Consider the following 14545-nt stretch of genomic DNA (forward strand, 5'->3'; position numbering starts at 1 on the left):
TGTTCTTTGGAATTCACATGCTTAGGCACTGGAAAAAGGGCTGTGTTTAGCTACAGATCCAGAACAGAATTCAAAACACTGCCCTGCAGGTTCCTTAATTCATAGCAAGCAAAGGAATTCTACCTCTGAGTTTGTGCTTGCAGTCGGCAGGCTGCATGGTGGAGCAGAGATTTTCCAGGTGCTCATTTTCTGCACAATGCATGATGAAGAAGAGCTTCCAAAGCATGCCACTCGATAACGTTCCATAAGGCATCTCAGACATGAACTGCCAGACACCCAGCCTGTTGGATTTTGAGCCAAGTAGAAATAATTTGCACAATAATTAGCCTCAGTGCCTGAAAAGAAATTACAAGTCCAGACCCTCGGCTCTGGCTGAGGAGCCCACACCTCATTTGGGAAAGAGGAGAACAAGAGTGGGCTTTCTGTTCTCTTGATCCCACTTTGCACTGGGCAAGTCCCCTGTTGAGTTCTAACCATTCCCCTTTTTGGTAACCATCTGCATGTTTAAGGATCTTGCATGCTACAGTCTAATCTGAATCCCAGAAAATACTGAATCACTATTAAAATATTAAGTCACAATCAGATCAAAGCTGGTCCATGTAGATTCTGGATTCTGCAGCCTGGGGTGTTCTGATGCAGGGTTTTATTTGGTCTCACCTCTAGACCTTCACCCTCCTATTGTTTTTCATAGCATTTTGGTGCGAGTTTTCACATCCTTCACTAGGATTTCCTACCTTTTTGCCTTCAGCACATGTAGAACAGCCCGAAGAAACAATTCATCAAATTCCACTTGCAGTTTCTCCACAGAGTAGGGGTGCATTATTGATCCATACTCTTTATTGCAGCTAACATACTGGGCCCAGTGGTCACTCACGTAACAAACTGTCATCCTATGCAATAGGGGTTAAAGGAAAGGAGGATAAAAAGATCAGAGAGTACATCATCAGTGTCCAGAAACAATAACTCTGATCACAAGCAAGAGCCAAAAATTCAATCTTCTGTCCTAAAGTTTCAGAGCGTCCAGCACCATACCCTCGGAGTTTTCTATCTACTGAGTACTTTAGAGTCATAATAACTTATCTTTCCTTGGTCTTACAGGTAAAATAAGTTGACATTTTACTAACCCAAATACGTTAGGACATATAAGCTTGTGTGTCAAATACACCCCTTCCTTACAAATTGGCAGTGCACACAAAAAAGTCCACACATCTAATAATTAAGAAACATCATTAACTTGCTCAGCACTGAACAAGTATGAAGGAAGCCATAACATTTGTCCTAAAGCAAGTACAATCTAGATTAGACAGTAATAAACACATGGACTGAAGTAGCAGAACTGTAGAAGGGACCACGTTGAGTGGCTTTTGGTTTTCAGCTATGTCCATTCACTACAACAACAAAGAGCTTCAAGTAATTAATTGAATTAAATCACCTGCCATGGTTCTGGGTTAGCATAGAGAAAGCATGCAGAACATCCAACCGTATCATTAACCCAAAAGGGAAAGCATGAATGAAACATTTTTTGAAATACATTTCATCCTGTAAAAAAGCGACAAAGAGTCCTGTGGCACCTTATAGACTAACAGATGTATTGGAGCATAAGCTTTCATGGGTGAATACCCACTTTGTCAGATGCATTTCATCCTGCGGCTTGCAGCTTCTCTTGGTGCACCTTTGAGACAGTTTGGCAGACAGGATCCTGCACACATCATGCACTGGCAGTTTCCATCCTGCACCCTTTTCTCTATCCATTTTCTCTCTCTCTTTTTTTTTTTTTTTTTTTTAAACCTCAGACACACACAAGGTGGGTGAGAGATAAAATCTTTCATTGGACCAACTTCTGTTGGTGAGAGAGAGACACTTTCAAGCCACACACAGCTCTTCTTCAGGTCTGGGAAATGCTCTAAGGCCTGGTCTACACTACAGAGTTAGGCTGAGGTAAGGCAGTTTACGTTGACCTCTCTCTAAGCACCTACACTAAAATGTAGTTCCCATCAATGTAAGTCGCCCACTACATCGACTTAACTTCACCTTCACAAGAGATATAGCATTTAGGTCGATGTTGTTAGGGAAACGCAGTGTCTGTTACTTACATCGGCTACTGGCTGTCAGCACTGCACAGGGTTCACAGCCAGAGGGCGCCCCCCCTGCCAGCCCCAGGAGCTGACAACCTGAACCGTCAGCCCCCCGGGGGGGAAGGAGCGCGAAGAGGGGGACGAGGACTCCAGCTGTAAGCGCCATGCAGGGCTGGGCTCTAGCTATGAGCCCCATGGCAGGGGGGCTCCAGCTGTCAGTGCTCCACAATGCCCACATAGTTAAATGGGTAGAAGCACTCCTGGTGAGAACACATACCACTGATAGAAGGAGCATAATGTGGACATGAAACACCACTTTAATACATGCAGTGGCTCTATAGATGACTTAAGTCAACTTAATTTTGTAGCGCAGACATGCCCTAAGAGTGTCACAGCTAAATGCAAGGTGGACCAGATTGCTTAGCATAAGAAGTTAGCACATATTCTAAAGCGATTATTCAAGGTAGAGTGGCCCATTGACACCTAAGCAGTCATAGGACCAAAAGAGGGGATTAGCAGGTTAGATTGTTATAATAAGCAATAAATCCAGTGTCCGTTCAGCCCATAATTTTTAATGTCTAGCAGAGTTATGAATTTAAGCTCCCAGGCTTGTCTTTTGAAAAGTTTGTACGCACATTTCCTTGGAGGAGGAGGAGGAGGAGGAGGAGGACTGACCAATCACTCTCTATTGGACCTTTTTGTGAAGTGTTCACCCATAGGTGATAGGGTGTTTTCGTCTTTTATCATTTTCCTGTGAGAGTTCATCTGAGAGTGTAGCGACTGTCTGGTTTCACCCACAGAATTGTATTTGGGCATGTAGTGCACTGGATCAGGTAAACCACATGTTGTGATAGGCATGTGTAGGATTCATGGATCTTAAAAGGTGTCATGGAGAGTGTTGATCATTATAGCAGTGGACGTGTGTGTGCAGGTTTTGCATCTGTTGTTCTGGCAGGGTCTCGTGCCACTTTGAGTTGGTGCAACCTGATCTCTGCGGAGCTTGCTTCTGATTATGAGCTTGGTGAGGCTGAGGGGTTGTTTGAAGCCTATAAGTGGGAGTTCAGGAAAAACTGAGTATGGATTGTAGTAGTTTGATGACACCTCATATGTGTTCAGGTGTAGGACTGTAGGCAACAACTAAGAGTTTGCAGTCACAGGAGGCTTTATTTCTATATTGAAGCAGATTCTCTCAGGGTATTTGGGTGGCCTGTTCCATGACGTGATCTACTTCTTTGGTGGAGTGCCCTTGTTTGGTGAAGGCGGTTTTGTGTGTGTTAAGGTGTATATATCCTGGACTTTCTTCTTGGAGCAAATTCAGCGGTAACTGAGTGCGCCTGGCTGTAGACAGATGTCTTGATTTGTTTGAGGTTGTTAATGGATATATGAATGTAAGTGTGGTGATCTGTGGGTTTCTTATATATGGTTGTCTACAGTTCCATTGTTGAAGCTGATTGTGGTGTCCAGGAAGTTGATACTAGTGTGGGAGTGTTCCAGAATTAATGGACGGGTCGTAGCAGTTGAAGTTGTACTGGAAATCTATGAGGGAGTTTAAGCCATCTATTCAGAGAAGGAAAATACTGTTTTTCTTAACATTCTGCTTTTTAAGCTTTTTGGGCTCTGGCTTGGTGGTCTCCATGTCGACAGACTGGTATATGCTGCATAAGCGTATTATATTTATTTTATGTATTTAAAATACCTCTGCTCCATTATGCTGTACCCTGATCTCTGCTGAGTAGCTGTGTAATATTATTGAACCCACAGGAGAAAGGAGGGACATCAGGCATATTCCAAATAATTACCTGTAGACTGTGTGAACTGATGGTCATGCAGCTTTTCTTTGCCCCACTGTGTAACCTCCATCCTATGAGTCTGGTGCCCCCTAAGGGTTCCTAGCCTATATGCTGAGAAATACTATCACTGAACTTACTCTAAATCACATTCATATGCTCACATACATTATATGCCTATACACAAACACACACACACAGCTAGATCTATTGCAGTCCCTGTCAAACTCCAAGATCTGTCTGTGCAGATTCACATGACAGAGGAAGAAAGCTGCTCCTCTTACCTGATCAGATGACCAATTCGTTTCACAAACTGCCTGTAGCGTGCTCTATTAAATGTTTCCAGCCCCACAGCTAGCAGCTCCACTAAGGAGTTTGCAAAGGCAAAAATCTTCATCATCTCCTGAGGGGTTGTTTTTTCAGGGAAATAATCACCTACAAAATCAAAACACTGAACCATAAGTTTCACAAAAATCAGCAAGTTACCTAGAAATTTAGAAATCAAAAAACATTAGAAACAATGAGGGAATGCATTTCTATTCCGCTATCTAAATGATTTATTTCATACAGCATGAATACCATTTTATAAGAGACAGATTCATGGTAGATTAAAATCTAATTGTGCAAGTACAAATCATTTATGTAAATTGCCTGCAGTAGATCTCGTAATCTTTTCACGTGGGTGAACAGAGATGGAGAAGAGTTTAAGAAACAGTGATTGAGCACAAGGAGTGAGGTGTTTATAATTTATAGGCCAGGGAAAAGAGATAGGATCTGAAAAGCAGATCTATTGCCAGTTACAACAGATCAGAGTGAAAGGAGAGAGAAAATCTAATCCTTCAGAGGACACTGGAACAATATAAGGCCCCAACATGTTTTACATTTAAAATCATTCCTTATCCCCTACAAGTCTATGTATTTAGCAGCCAATTCACCTTTAGAGTTAAACCCAAGAAAATGCTGAAACAGTTCATGAAATGGAAACTGTGACAGGAGGACAATCAAGTCATCTTCCAAAAGGAGAATCCAGCTAGTTTCGGGATCTTCATCCTACAAAAGAAAGAAACATAGAGTGGATTTTATTAGCTTCCCCCAAGAGGAGAGGGGGGCAGATAATGAATGGACCTGGCTATTGTACAATCTACCTCCAGTTTTCTTTTGAAGGAAGAGAAAGAATGTAGCAAAGGGATACTGGTCTTCTTCCCACTCCTCATCATGACACCAGAATGTCAGTGCCAATTGGCAAGGGGCACAGAGGGGGTGCATAGGGGCTACAGGAATCTCTTGAGGCAGATATGTAGATTCTAGTTCAAAGAATGCTATGTAAGGTTTCCAATAGAAGTCTATATTACTCTGGTCATCAATAACATTGTGACATGTCTGTACAGGTAATATGTAAGGAGTTATGTACATGCACTGAAAATTGTAAGGTTTGGGTTTAGGGACAGGTTGCCAGTCAAGGTGAAAAACCAGTTTCCTGTCAGACAAGAAATGTTTTATCTAGTTGGCTGTTTGAATGTAAACTAAGCAGAACATACTTCACAATGAGTCTCCTATCATCAGTGTGAACTGAATGCAAATGAAGGATTGCAGGGACTTCAGAAAGAAACTAACAGGAAGAGAAAGAGCAGTGGGAAGAACCCTGTCTGAAGGTGCACATGAAAGGCTCGCTCTACTATATTTGTGGGGGCAAAGACGACACCTTGTCACCCTTCACTGAGGAAGTAAAAGGACGGTGATTCTGCTTTACGGAAGGGTCTCAATAAGGCTTGGCTGAAAACAACCCTGGGCGACAAACTTCTATAGACCGGAAGTTAACCTGTCTGTTGAGTTTAGTCTCTTGAAAGAGACAAAGGCATACATATAAGATAAAATCATTAGTTTCCAATATTCTTACTCATGGTCAATGGAATCTCTGTTCTCGGGTGACGAAATTATTCTTGTTTTCACTATAAACATATCTAAGTGCTGTGGTGTTAAGCAAAGTGGTGTGTATGGTTCCTTTATGAACAGCAGGTATGCATGGTAAGCTAGTACGTATGGTTCCTTTGTGAACAGCAGGCCTGCTAATTCAGTGTGTGTTCAATGGATAAGATGCTGGGCACTGCAGGCAACATTCTGAGGATGGGGGTTAGGAGGTGGTGTAGCGGGGTGGGTTTGGTGTGCGCCTATTGTGTCCTGCAGAGGCCTGGAAGGCAAAGCTTGTGCTGCCAGAGGCTGGTGGTTTCAGGGAACTGACTCACAGCAGGCTCAGACAAGACTGCTTCATGCTAAGGGCAGGTGTGGTGAGGTACCTCACAATGCTGGGTACACCTAGGAAGTATCACACTCACATATATATTTTCATTCCCCTTTTCTGTGTGTTCCTATATGACAGCAGCCATCAACTATAAAGAAGTGGTAGATACCATCTTCAAAGTACGAGGGGAAAAATATCATAGCCCCCAGCGCAGCACTATTTCCATGATGACTGAAAGGAGGAAAGTTCCCAAATGGGTATCTATTTCTGCACTATTAAATAACAAGGGTAATTTTATACAACTATTTTTAGAACAGTCTATTCTATTTCCCTCCTTCCCGCTTAAATTACCTGAGGTATTCGCTCTCAGATTTATATTACTGAAAATTTAATACTCTATGACAGTGATACTCAGACTGAGGCTCCCGAGCCACAAGTAGCTCTTAAATGTGTTTCCTGCAGCTCATTGCCGCACATGGTATTAAAACATTGTGATTTAATAATTAACCAATCTATGTTATTGGTTAACACTCAGAATAACTTAACTGGTTAGTAACATAACGGAAGTATCAACTTGCACTAAATTATAACTTATTTGCGGTGAGAATTTTATATAACTAAATATTTCCCATCATACTGTTTAAAAATGAGGCGTACTATGGTAAACGAAACCATGAATGCATAGTGTGTGGCTCTTTTGGGTAACGTTGATCAGGGGGCTGGACCAATTTGTGTAATGGGGATGCTGATAGCTACTGAACCAAACTGTAAAGCCTGTGTATAATGCAAACAATTTCAAGTTAGGGGGTGCGGCAGCATCCTCAGTTCCCACAGCTATGATGTTGATGGCTAATTTGGCTTCTGAACAAATGAGGTCTGAGTATCACTGTTCTACGATGAAGATTTATTGTTTGAAATGGAACCCCATTACAGGTGAATATTTAGTTTTTCCCTCCTCCAACCCTTCAATAAGACCCATCCAACAGGCTTGAGCACAAACATTAAGCAAAGCAGTTTAGTTTTAAAGTACCTCTTCTCCTCCCTCATCTACTAATGTCCAGTTCCCAGATTCTTTCCCAGAGGAGGTGGAAGATTTTCTTTCACTTGGTGTCATGTGGCACATAAAGTCTGCTCGATTTCTGGGGAATACAAATTCATTTCACATGAAAGCCAGGCTTAAGTAAATTCGAGAAACAAAGTAAACATTCAAGATTTGCAGTACACCTCTACCCCAATATAACACGGTAAAGCCGTGCTCCACAGGGGAGGGGTGGGCTACTCCTATTCCTCTCTCCATCCCAAGCTCCTTCCTTCCTCCCACATCTTACAGTCCAAGTGTGAGATAAGATAACAGGTGGATACAGACAGACGGGAAAGCACAAAGAAATAATGAAACAATGTTGATGAGCATGATGGGCAACAGTTTAGCACCCACTGCCTAACTGCTGTCAAGTGTTTTTACGCATCACAGCAACAGAGAGTTTTAAAGAGGGATTTGGAACATGACAAGGCAGTGAATGTTTACAAGGAGTTCCAACCAAGTGTGAGGGGAAGCATGGGAGACAACACAAAGGTGCTTGTTTGAAAATGTACCAAATGGGCAATGAAGGCTGGCATCATGATGGGAAGGATCATCCAGTGGATCTGGGCACTAACCTGGGATCCTAATCTGACCTAGGTCAACTCCCTGCTCTACCAGACTTCCTGTGTGACCTGGGGCACATCACTTAGCCTCTCTGTGCCTCAGTTCCACATATGTAAAATGGGAATAATAGCACTGCCCAACCTCACAGGGATGTTGTGGGGATAAATTCATTAAGGACTGTCATACTATGGTAATGGAGGCCATAAAAGTATCTTAGATGGATTGATCAGGAGTCTATATCTTGATAGTGAATGACAGATGGCCAGAGATGTGGTGATAGGCCATGAAGGGCCTTGAAAGTGAATACAAGTCATAAGTTTATAAATCAAAAGGACTATAACCAAATGTTTTATATGCCAACTGAAAGCTGGGACTCCTCCCGTGATATGAAGCACTCATATCTAGCTCTGACAGCTCATGAGACACTGGACCCTAAACTCCTCATTCTGGCCATCCTGTTTTTCTTCATACTTCCATTTCAAAATTATTTTAGTGGCTGCTAACTTGAAAGCCTCTACAAACAGACTCCCATACTTTTGATCACTTGATATCCTGAAATACTGGTTTACAAACGGTGTACACGATTTATTAACTGTACAGGTGATGTCAGCTGATACTTCCACCTCAGAAATGAAGTAATGGGAAAAGCAACATAGTAACCAAAATGACATGATCATACGGTCTGATTTCTCTCAACCTGTCAGGACCAGAAACATGTTGGTGAAACACTACATATGCTGTCAGGATAACTACATCTTCTCTCAGCATCCAAATCAGAAAAAAGAAAAGTTGATAGCTGTGAATTCATACTCATTAAAAAGAACAGGAGTACTTGTGGCTCCTTAGAGACTAACAAATTTATTTCAGCATGAGCTTTCGTGAGCTACAGCTCACTTCTTTGGATGCAATACTCATTATGACACTAGATTCACTGCTACTGTTTCTGACTTGAAATAGCTACAGTGCAACTCTGACTATGCAAGGTTTTAGAGGACACCCAAAACCTGGCTCAACAGACAGGATCAGGGGGCCAGATCCTCAGCTGATGTACTTCACTAAAGCGTCATGAAGGTCCATGAAGCTCTGCAGATTTACAAGGGCTGAAGGATCTGCTCCAGGGTTTTCAACCTAGCCCGCAAACTCTGAGCACAGACATCAAAACGTGTAGGCCAATTTCTTTCCCACACAGCCTCAGTCAGCTCCGCTTAGTATATAAATCCTTATGCACTGAAATCAAACCTTCAACAGATGGTTGGAGTTCAGACAATCCAGGTTTGACTAATATTAACTCTGAAAATAACTCAGTCCAGCTCTCTCTTTACCCATTTAAAATATTTCAGTAGAACTGCTTCAGATCAGTTAGGCTCAATAGCTAGTATCTTGACAGTTAGAAAACCAGTGGCTGTAACTCTCATAATGCAGTGAGCACACACAATCATAAAAGTCACACTAACCTTTATTAATCTAACAGAGCAGGGTGAGGAAACAGGAAAAGATTGTGGTTTTGATCAGAACATTTATTTCCTCTGAAATATGTTTCATTTGTTATCATTGGTCCCTGACTTCACTGTTTTCATCAAGTACTGCAATTGTTTTTTCTGGGTAAAGTTGGAAGTATAGGGGAAAAAATTAAACAGCATATTCTTTGCATGCAACAATGGTTCCAGACTTAGTGACTCATGAACTTCTTTTTCATCCATGACAATTGTTCCTGCAAACAGCAGCTGAGAACTTTATTTCAACGTTGATAAGAACAATAGGACTATTGCACATTCATCATGCTAAATATTTAGCATCTGAGAATAGTGCTGCGGCTGTAAATAGGGGATGAGTGAATATCAACAAGGCTTTAGACTTAACTATCAGTTCACTCTGCCCATTTTGACAATTTCTCAATGTCACTTGAATATCCCTAGTGCCACCATGTGTTTGAATATCCAGAGATAAACATTGTCAGAACACATGTACAAATTCTCTCCTTTCCCACTTACTTGACAGGAGACATAAGCAAGGCAAGAGACTGCATAAAATGAAAGACTCCTGACGGGTTATCCAAGATTTTGATCTGAAATGAAACCAAGATTTCAGTCTAAGCAAACCAGAAGCCTTAGCTAGTTTAGTTTCAGCTTCTAAATAAAATCTCTGAATTTCCATGATCTGGCTTTTCCTTTAACTTTCTAGCATTAAAGGAAAGTCTTGACAAAGCCCACTTGCTGATCTAAGCGAGAAATAGGTCTTCAAAGAACACACAGCTTTTGCCTTTAGCTGCAGATTTCACTATGGCACAAGACAGGGAGGGCTGAAAATCCAGCCCATCAAAGCCCCACAGAAAGATTTTGGCTTCTCTCCTTCCTAGGTCCCAGATTCCATATTTCTGGAATCTGCCAGTTAGTCTAGTAATAGTCTTATAGTTTCAAGCAGGAGAGACTCTCTTCCTTTCTCCCACCCACTCCAAAATCTCAGCCAAAAAAAGCAAAGCACACAGGATTAAACATTCACACCTGAATGAACGAAGCAGCCCATCCGCTGACACCTGCTGGGCAACGGAGGATGTGGTTTAAGAGGAAGAGGTGGTCTCCTGGACAGCCAACTCTTTGCAAGACTGACACCTAAACAATAAAGAGCATCTTGTAAGGGAATTTCAAGGTTGGCTCCTTCACAGACTTTTCTATTATTCTCCTTGCACTTTCCAACACCCAATGGGTTTGTACAGAGAATGCTGTATCACCAAAAGGCCAACAGAGATAAGAGTGCTCTTTGACAAGTAGGGGCTGCGGCTTGATTTAAGAGCTACAATGCAAAGTAGTTTTTTAAAAGAACTGATTTATGGGAAACTGAGTGATAAAGAAAGATCACCAGATGGACAGTGATGAAGACCTCCATCTCCAACATGAGTTTTCCCCATGCTGCTCTGTCCTAATCCAAACCAACCACCTTTGAGTTCACAGGCTCCAGTCCTCTCAACACCCGGGCTCACAGTTGATTCTATCAACAAAAGAGCCAATTATGCTAGTGGTTTCAGTGATGTGGCCACTGTCTGCTAAGAACTGGAATGAAACCACCAAATTTTTTTCACTCAGGACACCAAACAGCAAGAGCAGTGGTGAGGTTTCCAGGGATGGCCTCTGGGACTGATTCAGTTCATTTTAATAAACAGCAGTTACTACATACACTCCTCCCTTACCAGCCTTTGCAGCCAAAGGAGGAGGTCACTCTGGAACTGAGGATCTTCGATAATTCTGCGCGTGAAACTGAAAAGAATGCTGACACATTCTTTCAGGTGACCCAAGTCCGAGGAAAGGTTTTCTGACTGCTTAGAAGCTGTGAATTAGAATCACAATAAGAGCTCCGACACTGCTGACTCTTAAGAGTCCTGCTAGGCTGACTAATGCCCTCACAGCTTTAGGGGTTCTATAAAAAATTTCTCCTTTGTCCTTTATATGTACAGTAGAACCTCAGAGTTACAAACACCTCGGGAATGTTGTTTGTGACTCTGAACAAAATATCATGATGGTTCTTTCAAAAGTTTACAACTGAACATTGACTTAATGCAGCTTTGAAACTTTACTATGCAGAAGAAAAATGCTTTTAATCATCTTACTATAAATGAAACAAGCAAAGTTTCCTGACCTTGTCAAATCTTTTTTTTAAATTTCCCTTTATTTTTAGTTGTTTACATTTAACACAGCACTATATTGTGTTTGCTTTTTTTTCCTTCTCTTTTTTTTTTTTTTGGTCTCTGCTGCTGCCTGATTGCGCACTTCCGATTTCAAATGAGGTATGTGGTTGACCGGTCAATTTGTAACTCTGATGTTCGTAACTCTGAGGTTCTTCTGTATATTATTAAATACAAACAAATACTCTACTACTCTCTAAAACTAAGACACTAGTTTTTTTTAAAACATCTTGCAATCACTAAATAGTAACTCTGATATACAAATGTCTCTGTTACTTTAAGTTAAAGCCTTCCTTCTGCCCACTTCCAGCATGCAGAACGAAAATATTTTTCTGACATAGGCAAAGCCAGTACCACTCATAGATCAGACAGCAGGGGGCACTCCTGCAATCTGCTACCAAAATAAGCTTAAGCACGACTTCTGCAACTTGTCTATGCTCCACGAGACTGAAGTGAGAAATTCAGGGTGCTTTTGATGGACTGGGATTTCACGGGCCACAGAATAAGCTCTCCTTAGTTTTTGGTGTTGAAAGAGGGTTGCTAATGAATACCCACACACAGAACTCCAGACTGAAAGTTCAAGTGTAGTATTCTGCATGCTGTGGACACCAGAGGCAGAAACTCAGATCGTGGACACACCTTGCTCTTGTTGTTGAACAGCCACAGATCTCAGCAGGGATGAGCTATTGAGCAACCCATAGATATAAGACTCCACCTGCAAGCGGGACAACATTGAAGTGTACGAGTGCAGCACCAACGTCTGATGCACGTGCTCCGTTTTGGCTTCAAACAACCTCTTTAGTTCCCCCAACACACTTTCATTCATCTCTACTGTCTGGTAGCGATGGTATTCCGACACTTGGCACTGATCTGCACAGATACCCTGCAAAGAGAACAATTATTTTATACATTTTCTTTTTAAAATGCGTTAAAAAAATCTGCACTTACATAGAGCTTCTTAGCCACAGATTTCAAAGCTCTTTGCAAAGGTGAGTCAGCAATCTTCTGCTCAGATAATAGATGGGGAAACAGAAGCTAAGACATTTTTGAAAGCAGATTCTGATTTTCGATGTCCAACTTGATTTTCAGAGGCACTGAGCACTGGAGCTGATGACTGCCCAGCACTTCTGAAAATACCAGGCCCTGCAAACCCCTCAAGTATCCAAAATCAGAAGCCACTTTTGAAAATTTGGGGTTTAAGTGACTTGCCCAAGACCACACAGTGAGTCAGTGGCAGAAGTGAGAATAAAATCAAGTGTCTCAACTCCCACCCTCACACCCAATCCAGTAGAGCACACCTGCCTCACAGCCTTGGTCCCATCTACTCTTAAAACGTATATACAAAAAAAAAATACAAAGAATTTCCAGGCAGACCCTAATCTTATTTTAAAGTCACAATATGTACACAAGAGGAGTATTTTTCTAGACTCCAGCCCACCTAACATCAATTTGCCACAATATACTTTAAAATTATCCAGACTTGCCAAGCAGTGAAATGACTTTCCTCAAACTGCAAATCAAACCATTGACTGGAGTCTTTCCCCACCTCATCCAATGTTCTTTAATACAATGAAGCCATCGTTTCATTCTACCCATACTATTGCTTCACACAGCAATGCAACTAAGCTTCAAAACACACACTTAGAAAGTTTGGTTTGAAACTTGTTCGCACAACACGCAGGACTTTACACTAAGAAATCAGTTATGTTCATGTAAAAGTCTGTGGATAGAGTGTAGATGCCGCGTATTACACATAAAAATGGATAAATACAAAATTTAAGAGACTGATAAAATTAAATCATAATTAAAAGTTATAATGTTCATTTACACCACATTCCTCTAAAAAAAGAGTTATATACAGGGAAACCCCGCTATAATGCGCCCCGCAATAACACAAATTCGGCTATAACGCGATTGTAACGTGGCTCCGGCCACCCCAGGCCAAAAAAAAAAACCCCCAGAGCGCCACTGAAGCGCAAAAAAGGAAAAAAAGAGGCTGGAGCGCCCCCGAAGAAAAAAAACAAAAACAAAAAATGGAATGTGCCTTCTCCACTGCTTCTTCCCGCCTGCCCCCGCTTACCCTTATGGTGAGAAGAGCCGTTCTCCTCCTCAGGTGCTCCTCGCTCTTCCTCTGCCCCTTGCACATCTCCCCTACTCTCCCCAAGTGTTTTCCTCTCTCGCTGCATGGCTGAGAGCCCCCGCTGCTGGAGCTGCACCCTTTCAGTTACTGCTACGGGCAGTTCACAAATGAAAGTAGTTTTCTGTCCAAGAGAAATCGACCGGCTTGAAACTGACCAGCTTGAAACGGTAAACCCCGCTATACCACGACCCCGCATTTAGCGCGATCCAATTTTTTGGACCCCGATCATCGTGTTATAGCGGGGTTTCACTGTATCTACAATGGGGCCCTCACATCTCATCTAGCGTAGGAAAAAAAAGGACAGGGAATTCACCAGCCATGCAGCTCAACTCATGGGAGCAACAGAGGAAGTTCTCCAATAGGCATTCTTACTATCTAAACTTGCTCTGGGAAGGATCAGACTGAGTAGTAAGAACATCTACACAGACTACAACTTCCACCACTGCTGAATATCTCCAATTTTTCCTAGTTGAAGACAGGGCCCTATAAGACCAAATCCTGCAAATCAGCACACAGCTGGAACATCAAGCTGCATGATGGGGTTCTCCTGGAGACATGAGCAAAACAATCCTTCCTCATTAGGCAACTGCAGAGTTACAAAGGCCATGTATACATGGCACTGCAGGGTGGACTACAGGGGTGTGAACTGCAGAGTGCACCAAAGTGTTGCACTGTAACTGCCTCACACTGAAGCTGCAAACTAGAAGGTACCTAGCTGGCAGTAACAGTCCTTTTGCAAACAGAACTATGTTAATAGAAGTCAGTACCTTCTTTACAACAGAGTAGCTGAGTGCAACACTTTGTTGTACTCTGCAGTTCACATCTCGGTGGTCCATACTGCGATGTAGCATAGACAAGCCCAAAGATACTTCAGGGCTGCAGTGGCAGCCACAACAACAGGAATCTCTGTGCTACATAAAGGAAGCAACAAACAATGCAAGTGGATCTATCTTCTCAGTCCCCTTGCTCCAAATAACCAGGGT

The 14545-nt window shown here is 42.1% G+C and overlaps 1 protein-coding gene across 8 annotated transcripts in view; it reads right to left on the reverse strand.

The window, feature by feature from the left end:
* The window catches only part of EPG5 (ectopic P-granules 5 autophagy tethering factor), an 81237-nt gene that overhangs the window by 57130 nt on the left and 9562 nt on the right, over positions 1-14545 (reverse strand). For all 8 annotated transcript variants that reach the window (XR_007773105.1, XR_007773104.1, XM_050943511.1 and 5 more), the window contains exons 3-11: positions 12062-12305; positions 10931-11067; positions 10248-10355; positions 9738-9811; positions 7132-7240; positions 4798-4912; positions 4147-4297; positions 735-890; positions 124-281 (exon numbers count right to left, since the gene is read on the reverse strand). Coding sequence is in view for 6 of the 8 variants with exons in the window: in XM_050943511.1 (XP_050799468.1) it covers positions 124-281; positions 735-890; positions 4147-4297; positions 4798-4912; positions 7132-7240; positions 9738-9811; positions 10248-10355; positions 10931-11067; positions 12062-12305 (1252 nt within the window). In the remaining 2 variants the exon portion in view is untranslated. The remainder of the gene's footprint in view (positions 1-123; positions 282-734; positions 891-4146; positions 4298-4797; positions 4913-7131; positions 7241-9737; positions 9812-10247; positions 10356-10930; positions 11068-12061; positions 12306-14545) is intronic.

Source organism: Gopherus flavomarginatus, chromosome 3 (assembly GCF_025201925.1).
Source record: "Gopherus flavomarginatus isolate rGopFla2 chromosome 3, rGopFla2.mat.asm, whole genome shotgun sequence".
Lineage (NCBI taxonomy): Eukaryota > Metazoa > Chordata > Testudines > Testudinidae > Gopherus > Gopherus flavomarginatus.